The sequence below is a fragment of the Gavialis gangeticus genome, unplaced genomic scaffold, assembly GCF_001723915.1.
Source record: "Gavialis gangeticus isolate Ggan-Ray unplaced genomic scaffold, GavGan_comp1, whole genome shotgun sequence".
In the NCBI taxonomy this organism is placed as follows: domain Eukaryota; kingdom Metazoa; phylum Chordata; order Crocodylia; family Gavialidae; genus Gavialis; species Gavialis gangeticus.
In genome coordinates, this window is record NW_017729004.1 from 2150835 (window position 1) to 2172403 (window position 21569).

A 21569-nucleotide genomic window follows, 5' to 3' on the forward strand; every position below is an offset into this window, starting at 1 on the left:
TATGGGAGGCTGATAAAGAAAGTGAGTTTTAAAAAGTGAGAGGCTGGGAAAGCTTTGTCAGCCTGAACCACCCTTTCCATTTCCATCATGAGCATCCAAATGTCAGCTGCAGAGACAGGAAGGCTCTCTCGAATAATGGTCCCAGATTGTTCAAGGTGCTGCGTTATCCCCAGTGCCACTTGCTTGCAAGCACAGTCAGGAGAGGGACAACAGCACTTCATGCTGACCTCCTCCAGCCTGTGTCAGACAGTGGTACTGTACACAAGTGATCTTCAACATTAGGTCCAAGTACAGCTTATTGCAGTAGCTTAGCGTGGAGGTGACAAAAGGCATGGATGACTGAGTTGTAATAGAAATTTATTATAGACTCTTAGAGAAGTCAGCTGGAAGGGACCCTCCAGAAGTCATCCAGTCCAGCCCCCTGCCCGAGGCAGGATCATCCCTATCCAAACCATCCTATACAAATCCATAATCTAAACTCTTGGTAAAACTACCATCAACCCTGACACGACATAAGACACAGTACCCTTACCTGCCACAGGTAAAGTAAGAGGACCACAGCAGCCAACATCCTGCTTGTGTAAAAGGTTGTTAATACACGCTCAAGCCATCCCAAGCAGAGTGCCACAAATGAAAGTAACCCAAGTCCAAAGCAAACTGACTGTGGGGTAAAATTCCTTCCTGTCCCCAAACGTAGTCATTGGTGTGATGACCCTGAGTGGAGGGGCGAGACCCTCTAGCCAGGAACCTCTGGCTTTGGTCCCAGCAGGAGCATTGGCACAACCCAGTCAAAATCCCCAGCCTGGGCTGCAGCCAGCACCCGATGCCAACCCCCTATAGGCACTTAAATTAGAGCAGATTCATTGGCTACATGCTGATGAATTGGAAATGACTCGCGAGTAGGGTAAGCTCACTGGAAAAAGCTAATTCATGAGCCTGTCTGGCGTGTTGGTTGTAACGGGTCCGGCTGATTAAGACCATGAGAACTGCCATTTACTGGGTCAGACCATTGGTCCATTGTGCCCAATCTCCTGTGTCACATAGCTTCAGAGAGCAGAGGTGGAAAGGGAGAGTGAACTGGGTCTAATGAAGATTTTAAATCCTGTTTGCAGTTTCCAGCATTTTAAGGCCTAGGAAGTTCTGATTCAGAGGATGTACCCCTAACTGTCATGCTAAATCGCTGCTGAGGCCCCTTTCCTCCAAGAATGTGTCCAATCCCTTTTCGCATCTTTCTAGACAACCAGGCAAAGTCTTCTAAAAAGTGGAGGGAAATGGATGCAGTTCTCAAAAATCCAGTTCGTTTTATTGTTTGGTCAGTGTTTTTCCTCTGCTCAGAAGAAAGAGCAGTGCCATCTCTTGAAATGGTTAAACACTTATTTATCCTTTACCTCTCAAAAATAAATGGTCTCAAGTTTTCATTGGTCAGGCAGACCAATTAGTAGTCTCAATCTGAGTCCTAAAGGTTTTCGCTTACATTTCAGCACTACCGCATAATGGGTTTCCCCAGTTCTAGAGTGTATTGTGAACATACGATCTCTGACTTCAACCCAGCTTAACGATTATTTTTTAAATTTATATGTTCATTAAAAATTCACTAGTTAAAAGGAAATGGCTTCCCACTCTATGCAGTGTGTTTAGTTTAAAAGCAGTTCCTTTAATGGCTTTTCTTTTTTTTTTCTTTTTGTTGCAGGCCAAGACTGAAAATGTGCAAAAGCCTGGCTTTCTCAAAGGCCCGGTGTTCAAAGGCGTTGCTTCTAGTCGCTTTTTGCCCAAGGGCACGAAAACAAAGGTGAACCTTGAGGAGCAAGGAAGACAGAAGGTGTCTTTCAGCTTCAGTTTAACGAAGAAAACCTTGCAGAATAGATTTCTCACGGCTCTTGGAAATGAAAAACAAATTGAAACTCAGAACTCCCCTGCTACATCCCTTCAAACTGACTTCGCCCCCAAAATTAAAATGGACTTTGGCGATACCTCTGCAGCAGAAGACTCTTCACCGCCAAAGCCTAAGGTGGAATTGGGCAAGATCCATTTTAAAAAGCATCTGCTTAGTGTTACGGCAAAACCACTGGCAGCTACAGCCTCAGTGCCACCACCAGCAGCTTTAGCACCTGTAATGGAGTTGGCGGCGTCAGCAGCAACAGATATTCCAACAACGCCACCACCGCCGCCGCCTCCCCAGACAGTGTCGCCACCAGCATCGACACCGGTCCTAATGACAGCAGCTTTCTTGCAACTGCCAATCCCGTTACCAACAACGGTAACACTGCTGCCGTCGCCAGCTGTAGAAACAGACTTTCCAACTCCAAAGGAGCCATCTAATACGCTAGCGAAAGAACCTTTAGAACTGAGCCTTAAGCAGGGTACTGTTTCTAATAGTTTTGAAGAACATTTAACTCAAAATATAGCCGAGCAAACGGAAACAACTCCACAGAAGGAAGATTCCCATATTGGGAAGGAGGAAGATGTTTCGGACGGCTCCAAGGGCATTTCTCTTTGCGCCAAAAAACAGGGCTCTAAGAGGAAATTCTCACAAACTGATGGCCCGGTACTGGGTTCTGAGTCTGACGAGGACTCTGTGAGGACGTCTTCCAGCCAGAGATCCCACGAACTAAAAGTATCGAGTACGGAAAAGGAAAAAGATCCGAGGAAGTGTTCCACCTCTTTCAGAAGTGAGGATCTGGGGAAATGCTCCTCACGCTCCAAACCAGACAGGGAGGAAAAATATTCTAGTTACTCCAAATCAGAAAGAGACTCCAGGTATACATCCTCTCGCTCTCGGTCAGACAGGGACAGAAGACGGAGCAGGTCTCACTCTCGATCCAGATCTGATAGAGGGTCTAGAACCAGCTCTTCCTATTCAAGATCAGAACGGTCTTATTACTATGAGTCTGACCGGAGATACCACAGAAGTTCCCCCTACAGAGAGAGGACAAGATATTCTCGTTCTTACGTGGATAACAGGATGAGGGAGAGTTCAGATTCGGAAGAGGAGTATCGGAGGACACATTCCCGGTCAGGTGACTCGAGGCGCACATCATCTCATTCCTCCTCGTATAGAGAGTCCAGAACTTCTTCCTATTCGAAATCGGACAGGGACAGCAAAATAGAATCGTCTTATGCCGAAATGGAGCGAAGAGGGAAGTCGTCTTCAAAATCAGATCGCGACTCGAAAAGGAGCTTGGAAAGCGAAGCGGCAAAAAGGTGCTCTCCCCTGAACGAACTGGGGTATCGAAGGGGGACTTCCCATTCTAAACCCGACAGCAATGTGAACTCTTCCCGTTATAAGTCCACACCTTCAAAGACGTCTGCACCAAAGTCAGATAAATTTAAAAGTTCTTTCTGTTGTACAGAATTGGTTGAGGAAATCAAACAGCATTCTAATTCTTTAGATTTAGACACTTCTTGTCTGAAAAGCAATGAGTTAAGGATGTCTATTTCAAAAAAATGTGAAAGGGAAAAGACTGTTTCTCCATTAAATCAGTTACATGATTCACCTACTTTTAGAAAGCTAGATGAGTTGAAAGTCAGTTCTCCTCGTTCCAAATCTGATGAACTTACAGGAAATGAATGCCACGACAGTATTAGTGAACAAGAAACTTTAATAAAGGTAAAGCACGATCAATTAAGAACTTACTGCCCCATTGAACTGAATCTAAATGGTTCCCCAGAAGGTAGGTCTGATGACTTGCCAACTTTCAGTGCCTGCAAAGCAGAAGACGTTGCAATATCCTCTGACGATAGTCAGTGTAGATCAGAGGTGTCACCTCTGAAGTCTAATAGATCACACGTGTTGGCATCTAATGGGTTTGAAAGTGTATACAAGTCATCTAAAGGACAAGATCTGGATAATTCTCATGTACAGTCCAATGAATGCAACAGTTCATTTAAAGAAACGGAGGCTCCCGTTCCAGTCCAAGATGAGGTTGTATCTTCACCAGCTCTCGGTGTAGATCATTCTAAAATGTTACTTAAAAATTGGGATGACCAGGCAGCTGCTTGTAGCAAAACCAAAGATCCGGTCTCTTGCTATGTTTCCGATGACACTAATCCTTCCTTACATCATTCAGAAATAGAAATGGAACCCACTGATATAAAAGTTACTCAAGAAACTTTTATGGACATTCACGTAGAGCCACAAACAGTTACGTGTGAGTATGAAAATTCAGAGGATCGGAATTCCAGCTCTTCGTTTGAAGATGAACCATGTTCTGTGAATCCCTCCCATAAACTAAGCTTAATTGTAGATAGTTCAAGCCGAGATTCTTGCCAAGAAGAGTGCTCCTTGAAGATGAACGTAGACAATCTAATTATTACACAACGCCTAGAGGAAACTTATACTTCCAAAGTGTATCGAGCCAGGCTGAATAAAAGCGAAGAATTCTTGGAGTGCTCTGAGACTGAAGAGATACTTGAATTAGATGGACAGCATATGGAGCCCGACTTCCAAAAGAGAAAACCATCATTTAAAAATGAGCATTCGTATTATTTAGACGTACCAGTGGGACACCTGGAGAGAGAGGAAGCGGTTGAGGAGAGTTCTGTCTTTGAAAAAACTGGCTCGGATGACTTGAAGGACCAGCCTCTCGACACGTCAGTGGATAAGGAAGAAAGAGCAGAGCCCCTGGTGGTGTCAGCTTTTCCAGAAACTTTGCTTCCATCGTGTGATATTGTTGTGACTGCAGAAGAAATGGACACTGTGGCTCAAGCCCCGACATGCGATAGTAGTGGCAGTACTTCTGAATTCATTCCTGCCCACCCTGACGATTATTCTGATACGGCAGAAAGTGAGAGTGAGCAAGGGAGTGAAGAAAGCGATACAGAGGACTCCGACTCGGATGATGGTATCCCAAGGAACCGTCTTCAGTCGGTTGTAGTAATCCCCAAAAATTCTACTATAACAATGGAGGAAAGCAGTCCTTGTTCATCTCGGAGCAGCCAGGACAATAGGCGGTACTCTGATCATTGGGAAGACGACCGGCCAGAGCCCAGCAAACTTTACTATGAAGAAAGGCCAGATAATACAGCAAACAAAAACGGGTCACAGATGGAAAGTAAAGGTTCTCCTAGGGGAATGGATAAGAGCCTGGCAACATCTACTGAGCTCAGTAGAAAGGAAACTGAAGACTTCCAGCTAGACATTTCTCAGCCACAGAGCGATGGAGTTGACAGTACAAGTCAGGCGGACCTAACCTCAAATTCTAATAGCAAACCAAGTTCAGAGGAAAGAATGCTCTCCAACGAGTTGATGTCCATAGCTAGGCCAATTGGCAGGCAAGACGAACAGCCCTTTTGCCTTTCGGAGAGCTTTGGAAGTGATGAAAATAAATGTAGGCAGCAGACACATTCTTCTAAACCAGACAGTAGGCTAGGGAAGCTTGGATTCAGTAATCAGGCTGGGTTAGGAGACTTCTCTAGGGTGGATGGATTTCATTCGACAGAAGATCTGGGGAGCCTAGGGTGGGACTTCTCCCAACCAGAGAAACCCAGTAGCACATATCAGCAGCCTGATAGCAGCTATGGGATATACTCAGGTTATGCCTACCAGCAAAGTTCAGCACTGTATAGTGGCTCACAGAATTACTGGCAAGGCAATGGTTATTGGGACCCAAGATCCAGTAGTAGGCCTTCCTCAATGAATTGTGAACGAACACAGGGGCAAGTACCAGATTCGTTAACGGAGGACCACGAGGAGTATGAAGATGATGACAACTGGGATGATGATTGCAAGCCTCACTTCCCTAGCCACTTGAGCAAGTTTCATGCTCTCAGCCAAAAGGAAAAAGGTTCTGTTCAGGCGCACGAAATCAGCAGCAATTCAACAAAAGAGCCAGTCAGTGTAAATGAGAAGAAAGAAGAGACAAAGATTTTGGAGAAAAGTGACATGAAAGAGCGAGGACCGCCCAAGAAAAGGCGGCCAGAAGTGGAAAGTGACTCGGAGAGTGATGGAGACTTGAGAGAAAGGAAGAAAGTAAAGACGGAGGGAGAACAGGTGGAGTCATCGCCTCGGGATTCAGCAATGGTCGGTCGATTGTGCATCATGGATGACTTCAGAGACCCGCAGCGTTGGAAGGAGTTTGCCAAGCAAGGAAAAATGCCCTGTTACTTCGACCTTATTGAGGAAAACGTGTATTTAACGGAAAGGTAATGGGTTTTTCTTTCACCTCTTGCATGTAATCATCAATATTTCAGTTTGATTTATTGTAATATTTTGTCAGACTGTTGACAAGGTAGCAGTAGAGCGAAGGGGAAGGAACGAGTGTCACGTGGAGCAAAGCTTGACGGTACAGTGGAGAGAGAAGGGAAAGAGTCAGCTGAACTGTTCCTTTCTGTCCTGGCTTCACTAGCACCAAATACTGCAGTGACTGGCATACTGCATGCGATTCCCAAGATGAACCCAAACTAGGTTATTCACAAGATTAAACCCAAATTCAACTAGGAATCCACAGCATCAAAACCATTCTGCCCCGTTGAGCTCTTTGAGGTCTTTGCAGCAAAGTAATTGCTGTAGTATTTTTTCTATAGTCAAATCCCTCCTCCCCCAACAAACCAGTGAAATTTAGGTTTTGAAATAAGGTGCTTTTAAATTCAGAACAAATGATGCCTTGAGTCTCAAAAAGGTTGAGAACCATCAGGATAGTCCATGGGCACAACTGTGGATAGGAAATAATTGAATAGAAGGGTGATCGCCAGGCATGCCTGAAGGAAACTTCTCGTCAGTATGAATTGGCTGTGCTCATTTTATTTTCCCATATGGTATTAAAATGGTTGTTTTGCTTTTTGAATAGTCTGATAAGCCAAGGTTTCAGATCATAGATCTCTGAGGTTCCTTTCGTCGACACAAGTGAACACAATATTGTTAAGCCCCTGACAGTGTACGAATGGCTTTTTTTTTTGCCTTGGTCTTTATTATATACCATTCATCTGAACTTAACATGACTACAGAAAAGCCCAGCATTTATAGCACCTTCACTTCTGGCACTGACACATCCATTTGCGTGCTAGCCCCCAGACAAGAGATCTCTCTCTCCAGACAGGTGAAAATCTATTCTGACTGCGGGAGCAGAGATTTGTGACAAATATTGTTTTTTTTTTTTTTGAAATATTTTAGTGGCTTATCTGTGATGGTTTGCAATTACAAAGCAAGTTGGCAAGAATTTTAAAACTCCCAAAGATTGCCATTTGAAATTTCAGAAGGTGACAATTCATCACTTTTCCTGTTGAATAGCAGTATTGTGTGTATATGTATGTGTGTGTGGTGTTTTTTTGCTGCATTTTTAAAATGAGCCCAAAGTACTAATAGGCAAGCTCTGGCAATGACTTATAAACATCACTTTCCACAGCGAGGCAACCTCCTCCCTCCCCAAAACGGGCTTGCTTAATTGTCTTGTGCTGTAAATAGGGCTTGGAGTTAGAGCAGGTTAAAAATATTGACACCAGTTGACCCATTTTTAATCCAGTCTTGTCTGTAATCTAATTAATTCCTGTTTAACATTGCAGGTAAATATTAATTCTTATGCCTTTTGAAACTCTAGGCATTTCTTTTAAATTTTTAATGGTCTTTTTACCAAGTGATTCTTTGTTCTAATTCTGTGGAACAAGATAATAAGGAGAACTTAATCATGTTTTTTTAATAGAGAATTGCTGTATTGAAACCCAACTCTTAACTTTTGCAGGACCAAAAAAACCCGTAAGCACAAATCCTACAGAGTTGTGAACATGGCTAGTTTTATGCATGTAAAGAGTTCAGTGGGACCGTTCAGCTGTGTAAACTTAAACACAAGTTGTAAGTGGTTGTTGTCACCATGGGGACTTTATTTTTTTAAAAACCTCCTCCTTTTATTTCTTTATCTTAGTTACCTTTCATTGAATGCTTTCATTCAGCGTTTCATCATTAAAGGTGAACTGTAATATTTTTCAAAGTAAACAGATCAGGAATACAATTAATAAAGTGTATTGTTAATAGAATATGTCCCTTGTGTATATGTGGACATAAAAAAAATTCAGTTCAATACATCCTGAAACTAACTTTTGCAAATTTTATCTTACTTCCTGGGAGTATTTGGGTTTTGGGGGTTTTTTTGGTTTTTTTTCGTGGAAGCGTTTACAACATACTGTGATGATAGATGCCTCAAAGACCATAAAGTATCACTCATTGCAAGCACTTGCTTTGGCATTGCTTATATCAGTTCTTGAAGACAGAGTAAGTCAGGGTTGCCATACATGTGATAAAGTAGGTTATTGCCTCCGAAAGCCCTACCCTACCTTCAGCCTGACTTCAGACAACTAACTACTTCTCTGTTTAGTTTTTGCAGAGAAATCCTTCCGTTTGCTTTAAGAAAGGCATGCTTTTTTTAAAACAGAGCGTGTATTCTGCTAACGGTTCATCGTGCCAGTTTGGACAATGGTAGTCTTTTCAATTATAAGATGGAGAAACCAAAAAAGACTGCTCTGTTTATTCTTCTCCATCGTCAATCTATATGACATTGATTCAGCGTCCCAAAGACTGTAATTTTGTTCTGTGCAATGAGAGGATAAAGTTTGATTCATAGTCCTGCTTTCAGGTTTCCCAGGTGCTAGGCAGAGTGCTAACAACGGGACAGGAAGACTGGGGTTTTTTTTTCCTGGCATAGGGATGCCACTCTTCTAAAATGGCTTTCCTTTTTTCCGTGATCTGTGCCAATGGTGAATGGCTTCTTCCTAGCATCTGTTTGCAAACCTTGTTCAGGCTAGAAGTAACTAATTTCAGTAAAGATTAAGATCTAGTTTTCTGCAAATTGGGTTTTCCCTGCACCAAAAAACACAAAGCTAGAGCTTTTTTGTTGTTGTTGTTGTGGCCCAGTGTGAGGGTTCAGTGAACACAGAACAGATTTAGGTACAGAAGAGGGAGCAAATACATAAATGGTATTAACATATTGGCTGGCTTTCCTAGCCTGCGTTGCTTCTGGACATGAATCGTACCAAAAAACGATGGTCCTAGTTGCTCTTTGATCCTGTTAAATAATTGATCATCAGCTTTTGAAGAATATATCTGTTTTAGTCCAACATCAAATGACAAAGACTGAGTTAATTTGAGGTTAAGGTAATTGTGCGTATGGGAAGTCTTTAATGCTGCCTTAACTACAGCTTGGTGGCATACCCAACAGGAAGAAGAACAAGTCCCACCGGGATATCAAGCGGATGTTGTGTGAATGTCCGCCCCTTTCCAAAGAAGAGAGAGGCCAAGGGGAAGTGGCTTGTGGAGAAGACTGTCTCAATCGCCTGCTCATGATAGAGTGGTAAGTGCCAATTTGTGAGATGTCAAAGCGCAGCTTCCTCCCTTGTTCTGAATGTGAGACTTTTGAGCCCTTAAACTGAATTAATTCACACCGCTTCAGTCAGCACGGCTTTTATGGTGCAACTTGTTATAATAGTCCTTTGTGGATTTAAATTCATGTATTGCCCTCTTTCTTCTGCAGACTGGAGTTTAAATTTAAGGTTGACTGAATTTCATAGTCTCATTCATTTCTATTTGAGCCCATCACAAAAACACCAGAGTATCTGCAGGGGAGGCTTGGTCTGGAGTGCCGTAGATAATGCTGCGTGCCAGGATGGATGGAGACGGGAATGCAGGAGCTGCAGCTGTCCTTGCAACTTCCTTGCCTTTAATTTTGTTTCTCCTTTGCGTGCCTCTTCTCTTTCCCCAGGCTGCTTTCTTTGTTTCCTTCTCCTTTTGCTTTGAGTCCTTTATACTGGAAGGAAGGAGGACTGAAGCAACCGCTGCTTCAGGTTTCCAGTAAGCAGGAGATCAAGAACTGGGGCATTTGTACCATGATTGAGAAGACAGGCTTGCCTTCTGCTTTGGCAAGGAAAGATGGAGATAATGAGGATGGGAAAGGAAAGACCTATGGCAAGGACCCTATTCTTGAGTTCGAGCAAGGAGCTAAGACTTTGGATCTTAATATGTGGTCAGCACAAGCCATAGATGTGGGGAAGAGAAAAATATTCCAGGAAAAAGGCATATAAGAATATACTGTATTTTCTTGCGTAGCGCACACCCCAGTATATAATAGACAGCATGTTTTTGAAAGGGGGAGAGATTTTTCCAGAGTTATGACTGCATAGAGCAGGGACAGAGCCTAATCTTCAGCTGACTTGCCCTACTTTTCCTGCTTAGTTTGGGAACTAGGAGGAGAGAGACCAGGAACAGCTAACAGAAAGCAAAATTCCCCTTAAAAGGGTTAGCTTTATTAATGGAACATCAAGACCCTTTAAAAGGGAGAGATGTCACTAGTGCATATGGAGGGGAGAAAAATGAGACATTAAGACAATTCTTATCCCTCGTGTCTGAAAAGTAGTACCGCAGCTACTGCGCTGTGGAGCAGGAATTCAAAGCAAGATGCTTTTAACCTTAGCAGGAAATTGGCTTTCCTGAACCCCAGTTTTGGGGGGGTTGATTTCAGGGGACAAAGGTGCATGTTCTTTGTGACCAAATACAGTACTGAGAAGAACTAGGTGCCCCGACTGAATTGTATAATGCAATACTATCATGCTATTCAAAAATGTTTTTAAAGTCTCTTTGCCTAAATAAGCTCTCTGATTTTAAGCATAATCAAATAATTTTGCTATAAAAAGCATAACTACATTTATGGATTTTTCACCGAATATGTTAGGGTTGGTTTGAATCAGTTTCCCTGCTGAGCTGCCTCTGTTGTGGCCATCCGCCTCCTGGGAATTGATTGTCCTGTTTCCTTTGCTTAGTTCTTCCAGGTGCCCAAATGGAGACTACTGTTCCAACAGGCGGTTCCAGAAGAAACAGCATGCAGATGTTGAAGTGATCCTGACCGAGAAGAAAGGCTGGGGTTTGAGAGCTGCCAAAGACCTCCCATCGTAAGGATGACTTCTACTAGATTCGTTTGCCCTTTCCAGAGAAAGTCAAATAAGTTGTTTGCATTGAAAACGTCTTTAATTATAGTCAAGTAGCTGAATTTCCCACGCTCCTAAACAGCCTTTTGCCCTCGTACTCATCTTTCCATCTTCCTTCACCTCTCAGCATGTCAAATGTGCCACTTAATTCTTCTTATCTGCCTGTCCTCCAAGGGCAGACTAGATCCGTCCCAGTCTGGTTCCCACCCTCTGCATTTTACCAAAGCTATTCTCACAAAGGTTTTTTAACAGTCTGCTTCTTGTCAAATGCTTGGGCCTTACCTGCATTCTTGCGCATCTTGGCACCTCTGCTGTTTCTGCTGCTGTTGGTTGCATGCTCCTTAACCTTATCTTCTGCTTTTATAAATCTGGTCTCTCCTGTTTATTGTCCTTGACCCTCTCTTCCTTTTCAGCTTCATATATTTGCATAGCTGTCATAGCCATTTTTTGCACTGATGAATTTCTAAATCTGACTCTCCTCTCTTGACCAGTCTCCCTCTAGCTAATCCACATCAGTGCCTCTGACATTTTCTGAATATCATGCCATCAGCTTAATGCAGCCAACACTGAACTCACAAATTTTCCACTAAAACCCCTTCTATTCTTCTTAACATTGATTGTCGACCGTGCCACTGCCTTCCTTTTGCTTAGTTCCATAAACACGAGCAACATTTTTACTTGTCCCTGTCTGAACCTCTCTGGGAGAAATATTTCTGTCATTTTCCACATCTTTTCTCCAGATCAGACACATTTAGCTTGCGGAGGCAGGTCATCTGGCCTGTGGCACTTCTCATATGCTGGAGGGTAGGGCTCAGATTCAGAGTGACCTAGACAAATTGGAGAATTGGGCCAAGAGAAATCTCATGAGATTCAGCAAGGACAAGTACAAAGTCCTGCATTTAGGACAGAGCAATCCCATGCACTGGTACAGGCTGAGGGTTGCCTGGCTGGGTAGCAGCTCTGCAGAAAAGAACCTGTAGGGACAGGGGACAAGTAGCTGAACAGGAGCCAGCAGTGTGCCCTTGTTGCCAAGAAGGCTACTGGCATCATGGGCTGCATTGGCAGGAGCATTGCCAGCAGATGGAGGGCAGTGATTCTTCCCCCTATTCAACACTGGGAAGGCCACATCTGGAGTCCTGTGTCCAGTTTTGGGCCCTCCCACTACAGAAAGGATGTGGACGTACTGGAGAGAGTCCAGAGGAGAGCAACAAAAATGGTTGGGGGGCTGGGGGACATGATTTGTGAGGAAAGACCAAGAGAACTGGGCTGATTTAGCCTAGAGAAGAGGAGCTGAGGGGACTTAATAGCAGTCTTCACCTCCCTGCAGGGTGGTTTGAAACAGGATGGAGCTGGATTGTTCTCAGTGGGGACAGATGACAGGACAAGAAGCAATGGGCTCAAGCTGCAGAAAGGGAGGTTTAGGTTGATAGTAGAAAGAATTTTCTCAGGAGGAGGGTAGTAAAACACTGGAACAGGTTACCCAGAGAGGTTATGGAAACTCCTTTCTTGGAGGTTTTCAAAACTTGGCTATACAAAGCCTTGGCTGGGATGATGTAGTTGGGGCTGGTCCTGCTTGGAGCAGGAGGTTGGACTAGATGCGACTTCCTGAGCTCCCTTCCAACCCTCATTGTCTGTGATTCATGCTCCAGAAGATCCACCTCTGGATTGAGCCTATGGAGTTGGTAATTCTTTCAGTGGGACCAGGACCTGGGGAGATGAAGCGACTGCTGCTCACCCCACCATAACATTTCTAGGTTGAGCACTGCCAGGGTGAACCCACTAGTTTCTGGTAGCCCTACTACCTAATTTCTAGGTCATAATCCTCATTGAGGATGTCTTTCGGCCATAACAACCTGAAGAAATGCATCCTTTAATTATGGCTGGGGTCTGGTGGGGCTGTAGCTGGAACTTGCTTCATATTTTTAGGAGAAAAATTAATGATATTAACTTTTAAATTAACACATTAACTTTTCTTCATTTGAAACTTGTTTAAGGCGGGGACCGTGGCTCCTATCTATTTGTATAGTTCCTAGTACAAAGGGGCTCCAGTCTTTAGTTGGGCTTATGGACTCATTTGCTTATCATATATTATAGTTGAATATTAGAGTGATGCCTGTGGTCTGTTCACATAGATAGCCCATTTTGTCAGGTCCTGGTCAATAGTAGACAGTGCAAGCACTGAAGAGCCTGCAGTTAGACACAAGTGTTGTGAAAAGGTGTCACTCTTGGGAAGAAAGGCAAAGAGCACCACTGTAGGAAAGTACTCCTGTACAGGCAAGACGTGCGCAGCATCTAGTTCAAAGTTGATTATATTTTCTTGATGCTGAAGAGGAGAAAACTGAGATGTCCTTATTGGACCCTTTTCCCAGCTGTCATTTGGCATTTTCCCAAGAGTATCCTGGTAAAAGGAGCTGCACTGGGAGGCATTGGTGGAGGACAGGCCTGTGTCTCCATGGATGAATTCAATGCAGCTTGGAAACAAATGTGACAGTGCTTGTGTGGGAAGTGGACAGGATGGATAGCGAGGTCTTGTAGTGTTCATGGACTACAGGGGGTACAGGAGCATTTGTACAGGGGTGAATAAGTAGGGAGAACTTAAGTAGCAGTGGCCTCACCAGTAAGTTTTTTGTTCCTTAACCGCATGGGATAATTTACTTGGGTGCTCATCTCATTTAAATACCATTACTTAAATATATATTTCCTATCTCTGCAGAATGTAACTAGTCTTCTGAATTTTCTTCCTGGGAAGCATGGGCTTGGCTCTTCCACAAAGTCTTTTGTGATGTGCAGAGTTTCTTGTTTTGAAGAACACGTGTGTATATTAGTAGTTGCATTGGGCTCTAAAATTTACATTTTAAAAGGTTGTGAAAAGGACGTGGTGGGTCTGTTTTGTCTCAAATCCATGAGACTGTGGGGGGTTTAAGGCAGGACTTTGTCTTGTATTTTTTGTGCAACGATTCTCCTACTCTCCTGGAGTTTTCAGTCCATTTCTTTGGAAATTTTGATTCTGTTGAAGCCATCTAAGTACCCAGTAAGTTCTTTGCCAGCCTTTTACCAAAAGTACACGTTTGGTCTTGTAGCAGCTAGAAATATTTCTGTCCTGTTAGTCATATGAGGTTCTGCATGAGGTAGGTACAGGGGAAGAGTTTGAATGTGAATCTGCTTTTTGAAAAAAAGCATGGCCATGTTTAAAACATGGCAACTTCCTATCTGCATATTTAAAACAATATGCTTAACAGTGAGAACTTCCACATTGAAAGTCTGTGCAACCCATAAATTATCAGTCTTTCAAAGCCTCTTTGAGAGCAGCAGTTACATGCTCCTGCCACATTCCTGCTCTGACTTGCAGAGCATTCAGTGATAAAGATGTGCTGGAGACTGGCTAAAGTCTGTAGTTCAGCTCATTTTACGTATGTCAGGTGAACATGCTGCTGGCACACATCTCGTTGCAGAAGGTCTGATGCTTAAAATCGCCCTGTTCGGGAGCATAGTTACTCTGGTTAAAAACTGGGGGATGAGGGGAGACATAAAGAATGGGTACTGGAAAATGACAGCATTGCAGCCTTGAGGGGTAGTGGCACGGTCCTAGATGGTTTCAGCATCTGATCATCGCAGGAATCGTGAAGCCCGGTTCTGCTTACCATTTCAGACGCTGTTCTGAAAGAGCAGGTTAATGGGTATTGCACGTGCAGATGATACTGAGCCATCTGATACGGAAAGCACCATTTCGGTCGAATGCAAAACATGGCCTGTGGGCCAAATCTGGCCTGCCAACTGATTGGATCTGGCCGATGGGGTGGCACCTGGTGGTGCTCCTCATGGGGCTGAGCCCTGTCTGGGGCAACCTCTGCTGCAATCCACCCTGCACCCAGCCCTAGCCAATGTGCACAGCTTCCGGCAAGGCTGCTCCTGGTGCAGCTGCTTCTTGGCTCCACTTGCCTCCAGCGGCAGCTCCTCCCTCTGCTCTTGCTGAACTGCTCCAGGCTGAGAGGAAGCTTCAGCTGTGTGGCTCTTGCCCCAGCATGCAGGGCTCCAGCTGCCTTCCCAGTCGGCTGCCTGCAGACCGCACCACCTAGGCAAGCTCTGCTGCATGCACCCCTTGCCCCTTCCTCTTCCCTCACCCCCAGCTGGCTCCTGGGACCTAGTGCCCCAACAGCCCCACCTTGCCTCCCCCCACCACGTGTATGCAACCCCACCCTGTGATCTTGGCTTTGCCTGCCCATCTCGCTCCTAAACACTGCTCCCACTGCCACAGCCCCATCCCACATGGGGAGTTTTGGGAAGTTCTTGCAGTAGGGAGTGTGTTGACTAGGCTCGTGACATCTCATCAAAACTCCTTACATGGCCCAAATAATTGCCCATCCCTGCTCTAGGGTCTGGTCTAAGTCACTGCTTAGAAATAGTGGCAGGAGTTAATTCCATGAGAATTTCATCATGGAAAATTTCAGCTTCATCTCTTTATATTGGGAAATGAATAAAAGCATCTGAAACATACTGAAATGGATGACAGCCATGATTTAGACTGAAGTCGGATAGGGGATAGCACGTTAATTATGAGGCCACAGTGTGATGTGGCAGCAAAAATAGCCAGGGTATACAGAGACATTGCAAATTTAGTCCCCCAAACAGTTACCGGGGTAAGTCTCTGTACAGCTCCAGGAACATTGCATTTGGTTCTGGGCACAAATTCGGAGAGAAGCAACGCATTGTTAAGACATGACTGACTTTTAAGGGACAGTCTTCCTTTGGTCTGTATGTCCTGGCATGGTAAGGCTGGTGGCAGAGAGGACATTAAACCCTGGTGATGGGTTGACCCGACTGGTTTGCAAGCATCTGTTCTTATTTCTTCTTATGTCCTGCCCTGACATCAGCCCCTTGGCCCTGATCTGGCTCTAAATTCAGACTTCTGCTAAGGCGCAAAACCTCAACAGAAAATTCAGTCAGGGCTTTAATAGCCAGGGAAAGAGATGGGAAGAGACAACCCATCTGAAAATTGTTGCCCCCGCCATCCTTGTGGCTTTGGGAACTACTCGGTATCCTTACTCCATGGCAGAGCCATAGGAAAAACCCCTTTGCTCCATGCGAGAACCATGTGGGAGGGTTAAGGGCGGGTTTGAGTACTGAGATGCAAGAGCTGGGGCTACGTGGCGTTCTAGGGGCTGGGTTTTCTGGATAGTGGTCAAGGCCGGTAAGGTGGAGGAGCCAGGTTTACGAATGCAGGATCGTCGAATAAATAGGTAATAGAGACCTGGCTTTGCAGGCTATGGAGGCAAGGGACGTAGTGGCCTGGACCATCGGTTATGGGAGTTCATGAAAAACAGGGTGCTGAGATCACTTCAAGCCAGATTTGCCAAAGCACTGGAGATTATTCTATGGGAAATCTTGTAGTGACTCTGCCATAGGTCTTTTTTCTCTCTAATTTGGGATTCTTCTTTCCATGAGGTCATGAATGATTCATTCTCCCCTCTCCCCCAGATCAGCAGGTTCTAGAAGAAAGCTGCTGCAGGCAGACTTGAATACCATTTAATTTCCCCCCCCCCTCCATTTTCTGCTGAACCTCCCTATGCTTTTCAAATCAAAACGTGTCCTTAGCAAAGTCTAATGCATTTACAAAGTAGACCCTCCATGGAAAGCAATGTATACACTTTTCTCTAAAAGGTCTAGCAGGTTTTTTTGTGAATAATAATGTAGTATTAATATTAAAAAAAATGAATTCAGTTGTGATTGCCCACTATATAAAGCAATTAAACAAAAAAAAAATCTTGGTCACGTCGGCAGGCCTCTGAACCTGCTGTGTGATACTCCATGAGTCTGGGCGAACACTGCTAGCTTTCTTCCTTGTTTAACCTGGTTTATTCCTAAGCTGATAACGATGCTTTTTGCTCTTGTGCTTTGCAGTAACACGTTTGTGTTGGAGTACTGTGGAGAAGTGCTGGATCACAAAGAATTCAAAGCCCGGGTGAAAGAGTATGCTCGCAACAAGAACATACACTACTACTTTATGGCTCTGAAAAATGATGAGGTGAGTACTGCTGGCTTGGTCTCAGAAGCTATGTATGCATGCTGGGGTAGGGAAAAAGACAGTATTGTTGATATGAGCATTTGGGTTGCACGTGTGCTGCTAGGACTAGATCTGGCATTACTCGACTTGGTGGTACCATACACAAATAGCAGCCTTTTCCTCCAAGTCCTGGATCCATGTCTTTCAGTTGAGGGTACTTTCAGCTGACTTAAATTCAACCATACAGTGTAAGTGGCATTAAACTACTACCAGAAGTTCTTAATGTGTCCTCACAGGTCCCTGCTCTTGGGATTAAAGATCCAGCTGCAGAGGCCCAAGTATTTTATAAGCCCAAGCAAGTCTGCATGCCTCCAATTTATGGGTCCTAAGGCACTAAATGCCAAGTTTATACATGAAAATAATACTTCTTCCCCTCAACAGCTACATATTTTACTCCTCTCTTCTGCCAGGTATGGTTAGCGTGTTGATATCTTTGCCATAAATCAGCTCAAAAACAAACTTAAATGTTCACTTATTCCACATAAGCATTTTCTATGGTTGCCATGCGCCTGTGACATGACCATGAACTTGGGGATGTAGGGAGGTGGTGTGCTCAGCTGCACATAGGTGCTGGCTTTTATCTTTGCTGGACAGAGGGGGCCTAAAATGATGCCCCCCAGCAGAGCCAAGCGGAGGCCATGTGGGGGTGGAGGTGGATGCAGACTGCCCACTGGGGGCTTAGGGCTCCCTGTCCTGGGGGCTCTCCTGGGAAGAGGAGTATGGGGGGACTTGTGCCCCTCATATTTGTCTGTGGGGTGGGGGTGGATGTGGGCTGCTTGTGGCCTCGGGGAATCCCTGCCCTGCTGCCTTGTTCTTGGAGCCCTGCTCTGGCCACCATGGTGAGGTGGGAGCAGTGGTGCAGAGCTGTGGCCCCTGCTGCTGCTGGGTGGGCAGGGGGTGCCTCATCATGGCAGTTGGCGCAGGGCTCCCTGGGAGAGGGCAGCAGGGCAGGGACCCCTGAGGCTGCAGTGGGCAACCCTGCATCTTCCCCCCACCCCCATTCCCCTCTCCCTGAGAGTTCACACAGCAGCAAGGAGCTGGGACTTGATGTTCCTATTTTGGGACTGTCTGGGTGGATGGGTGGTCGCCCTATCCTCTCCCTGAGGGGGGCCAGGGCCCTCGGGCCCCCACGTACTCTGCACCTATGCACAGTAGGACAGTCTTTGTATGAGCCTAGTCTTTGTATTAAGATGATGCACATTACAAAAATGTGTGAGAACTGCTGTTGTAGATACTGCTATGAATGTGAGATGTGGGAAACTTTTTTTTAATGTGAAGTTTTCTCACTGCTGCTCAGAATGGTGGAGAAACGCATGTTGTTTTCTAGCAGTTGAAACCACACAACAATAGCCTATTTTTTCATGCAGGCTTTTCATTGCAAACCCATTCTCTCGTAAGCAAATAAGGCAGATGGCTGAAAAGGGAAAGAATGATTACAATTTTTATTGAAGTTTTCATTCTCATCTTGATACATACATGCAGGCAGTGCCTCCAGCTGCTGTTGCAGCAGTTGAGGGGAAAGAGGAGTGCTTTGTGCTATATTTTTTTTTTTTTCCTTTCAGATAATAGATGCTACGCAGAAAGGAAACTGTTCCCGTTTCATGAACCACAGCTGTGAACCAAACTGTGAGACACAAAAGGTGAGCTGCGAAAGGAAACCTATTGTTCGGAGGTCTCCAATTTTGTGTGCTTGCAAGTGGTAAAAGACTCCAAATGGAACGCTTTTATCATCAACCTTTGCATCTCTATCTTGCTCAATTACTGCTATTTAAAAGCAAATATATACTTTGGAAATGGGGTAGTACAACCCTTCCAGATTGAGATTTTAGAATCAAAGACGTGTGTTGCTTTTTGGAAGATTAGCAGTGTCATTTGTGTTGGATATCCTTAATTTAATAAAACGTCCTGTCCAGCCTAGATAACTGTATTAACCAATGTCACTCTTTTGGGATTTTTTTTTCCTGCCTTAGTGGACTGTGAATGGACAGCTAAGAGTTGGATTTTTCACCACCAAGCTTGTCCCATCAGGCTCAGAACTAACATTTGACTACCAGTTCCAGAGATATGGGTAGGTATCTTTTCTACTTGTCTACCTACACGCTTATGAGTAGGTCTCCCTGAGTGATGATGTGCTGAAGAAATCTGTGCGACTCACCACTGAAAAAGTCTTGTCTAATTCAGAATCCAAGTGTCTGAGCATGGTGGTAAATGAATCAGAGTTTAGAAATAAAAAAGGCTGATCTGGCTAATCTGTCAATGTCCCTTCCTATACAGGATGAGTATTTTATGGTCTTGCTTTAAATATTCCAAGTTTGAGGGCTTTTCTGCCAGTTTTCTAGGTATTCATCTTAAGTATTCCTTTTCCTAATTTCATCCAGTTACTAATTATCCCCAGCTGTATCCTTTTTTAGCATTTTAAATAATTCCTCAACTCACCCATACCTTAATATTTTGCAGTTTTGCAAATATTTGCAAGCTGGATAGTATGTTTCTCTTCCCCCTGCATGCTTGATCTTTTAAGTCTTAGCCTGTCCTTGTAGGTCAACTCCCTCACTCCTTAATTGTTTTAACTGACCATCCTGTATACTTGGAAAGGTGCACTAGTCCAATTCTTGAGACAATCCTAGGACAAGGCACTTGATTCTTGTTGTTTCATAATGGGATGTCTGTGTCTGTGCTGGGGGTAGTATGTGGCATAAGAAGGAGGCAGCTTGTATTTTTAAACAGATTTGAATATTGGATTTTATAAATTGATGTCCGGGATCAGGCTATAAAGGAAGGGTTACCCTCATAAAAAGAGGGTTGAGCAGTGCTCTGCTCAGGTAAAGATGCAAACTTTTGAAAGGAGACATGCTTGTCTTGACTATTAAACATCTCCTTAGCTCTCTCAAATTGCTGACAGCTCCATGAATTGCTTATGGACTATTTAAGATTGGGAAGCTTTTATGAAGTGAAACAAGCAGATGCATTATCACTTTTTAAATACCTATAACTTTATTTTATATTTCATATTTTATAAAGAGATTATGTCAAACGAGTCAAAATTACCTTCGCATTTAGGATTTATTGTTGCAGGCATCGCTTAATCTCCTCTAGAGAAGGACAGCTCTTCTGTATGAGACCCAACCTTTGGATTCCTCAAGTTTCCAAGCCCACTGAGTCTGGTCCACATCCAGACTCTTCCTTCAGCTCTACCCCCCCAACAGGGCAGACTCCCTGTTTGACACCACTCTGGGGGAGTTAACACTGTTAATTATGTTATGCCTCATTTAAAGACAAGGGGGAGGGATCTTTACTGCTGGGGGTCTAGAGGTTCATAGTGTGCTAAGTGACATACCAAGCCTTTTTCCCCGTGATCTGGGATTCTGACAAGATGTGAAATACAGAAGACCCTTTTAATTAGTGAAAAGAGATGGTGAGATCAATGAACTTTTGCTTTTGGGCAGTTAGATCGTAACAGAGAGCCAGGAACTGAAGATAAGTGTTTGTATCTCCATAACAGGAAGATCTGTCAAAAGGAAGAGACAGACCAAAGAAACCATAGGTTTCTTACAGAATACTGAAGGCAGTTTAGTTATGGCTAATGCAGAGAAAGCAGAAGTATTTTAATGCCTCTCTTACTTCATCCTTCAAAAATAGGGACAGCTATGAGATGGCGAATGCAGTTAGCAGCAGAAATAAGGACAAACAGCCAGAGTAATGGTGGAACAGGTTAGGGGTTACTTAGAAAAGCCAGTTTATTTCAGATCAGGAGGGCCAGGGGGGATGCAGTTGCACCCTAGGGTACAGAAGGAATTGGCTACGGTAATTTCAGAGCCCAGTAGCTGTCCTCTTTGACGCCTCAGGGAGGTTGGGTAAAATCCTGATGATTGGAAAAGAGCAAATATAATGCCCGTCTTTAAGAAAGGGCAGGAGGACTTGGGGAATTACAGAGCAGTCAGTCTGATCTCGATAGCTGGAAAGAGCATGGTGCAGGTCCTGAAGGAATCTATTGTAGAGCACCGAGAGGAGAACAGGGTGATCAGGAATAGCCAGCATGGATTTGCCAAGAGCAAGTGATGCCTGACCAACTTGATTTCCTTTTATCATAAGAGTTCAGGCTCTGAATGGGGAAGAGAGCAGTGGATATGATATGCCTTGACTTCAGCAAGGCTTTTGACACTGTCTCCTCAGACTTAAAAACTCATTAACAAGCTAAGGCAGTACGGACTAGATGACAGATGGATTGCAGATTGGCAGAAGGGTTGCACTCAGAGGGTGGTGGTGGATGGGTCGTATCCCACCTGGGGGGAAGTGGGCAGCAGAGTCCCTCAGGGCTCGGTCCTTGGGCCCACGCTGTTCAATTTCTTTATCAGCGATTTGGATGACAGGGTGAAAAGCAACCTGTTTAAATTCACTGATGGTACCAAGATTTGGGGTGAGGTGAGCACGCTAGTAGGGAGGGAAAGACTGCAGCAAGATCTGGATAGGTTACAGGGGTGGGCTAATAAAAACAGGATGTGCTTCAACACTGACAAGTGCAGGGTGCTGCACGTGGGCAGTAGTAACCAGCAGCACACTTATAAGGTGGGAAACTCCCTTCTTGAGAGCACGGAGGCAGAAAGGG

General features: G+C 44.4%; 1 protein-coding gene across 3 annotated transcripts in view; it reads left to right on the forward strand.

The window, feature by feature from the left end:
• The window catches only part of SETD2 (SET domain containing 2), a 162393-nt gene that overhangs the window by 45833 nt on the left and 94991 nt on the right, over positions 1-21569 (forward strand). For all 3 annotated transcript variants that reach the window (XR_002095761.1, XM_019508021.1, XM_019508020.1), the window contains exons 3-8: positions 1691-6141; positions 9144-9275; positions 10738-10866; positions 16801-16924; positions 18526-18603; positions 18934-19031. Coding sequence is in view for 2 of the 3 variants with exons in the window: in XM_019508021.1 (XP_019363566.1) it covers positions 1691-6141; positions 9144-9275; positions 10738-10866; positions 16801-16924; positions 18526-18603; positions 18934-19031 (5012 nt within the window). In the remaining variant the exon portion in view is untranslated. The remainder of the gene's footprint in view (positions 1-1690; positions 6142-9143; positions 9276-10737; positions 10867-16800; positions 16925-18525; positions 18604-18933; positions 19032-21569) is intronic.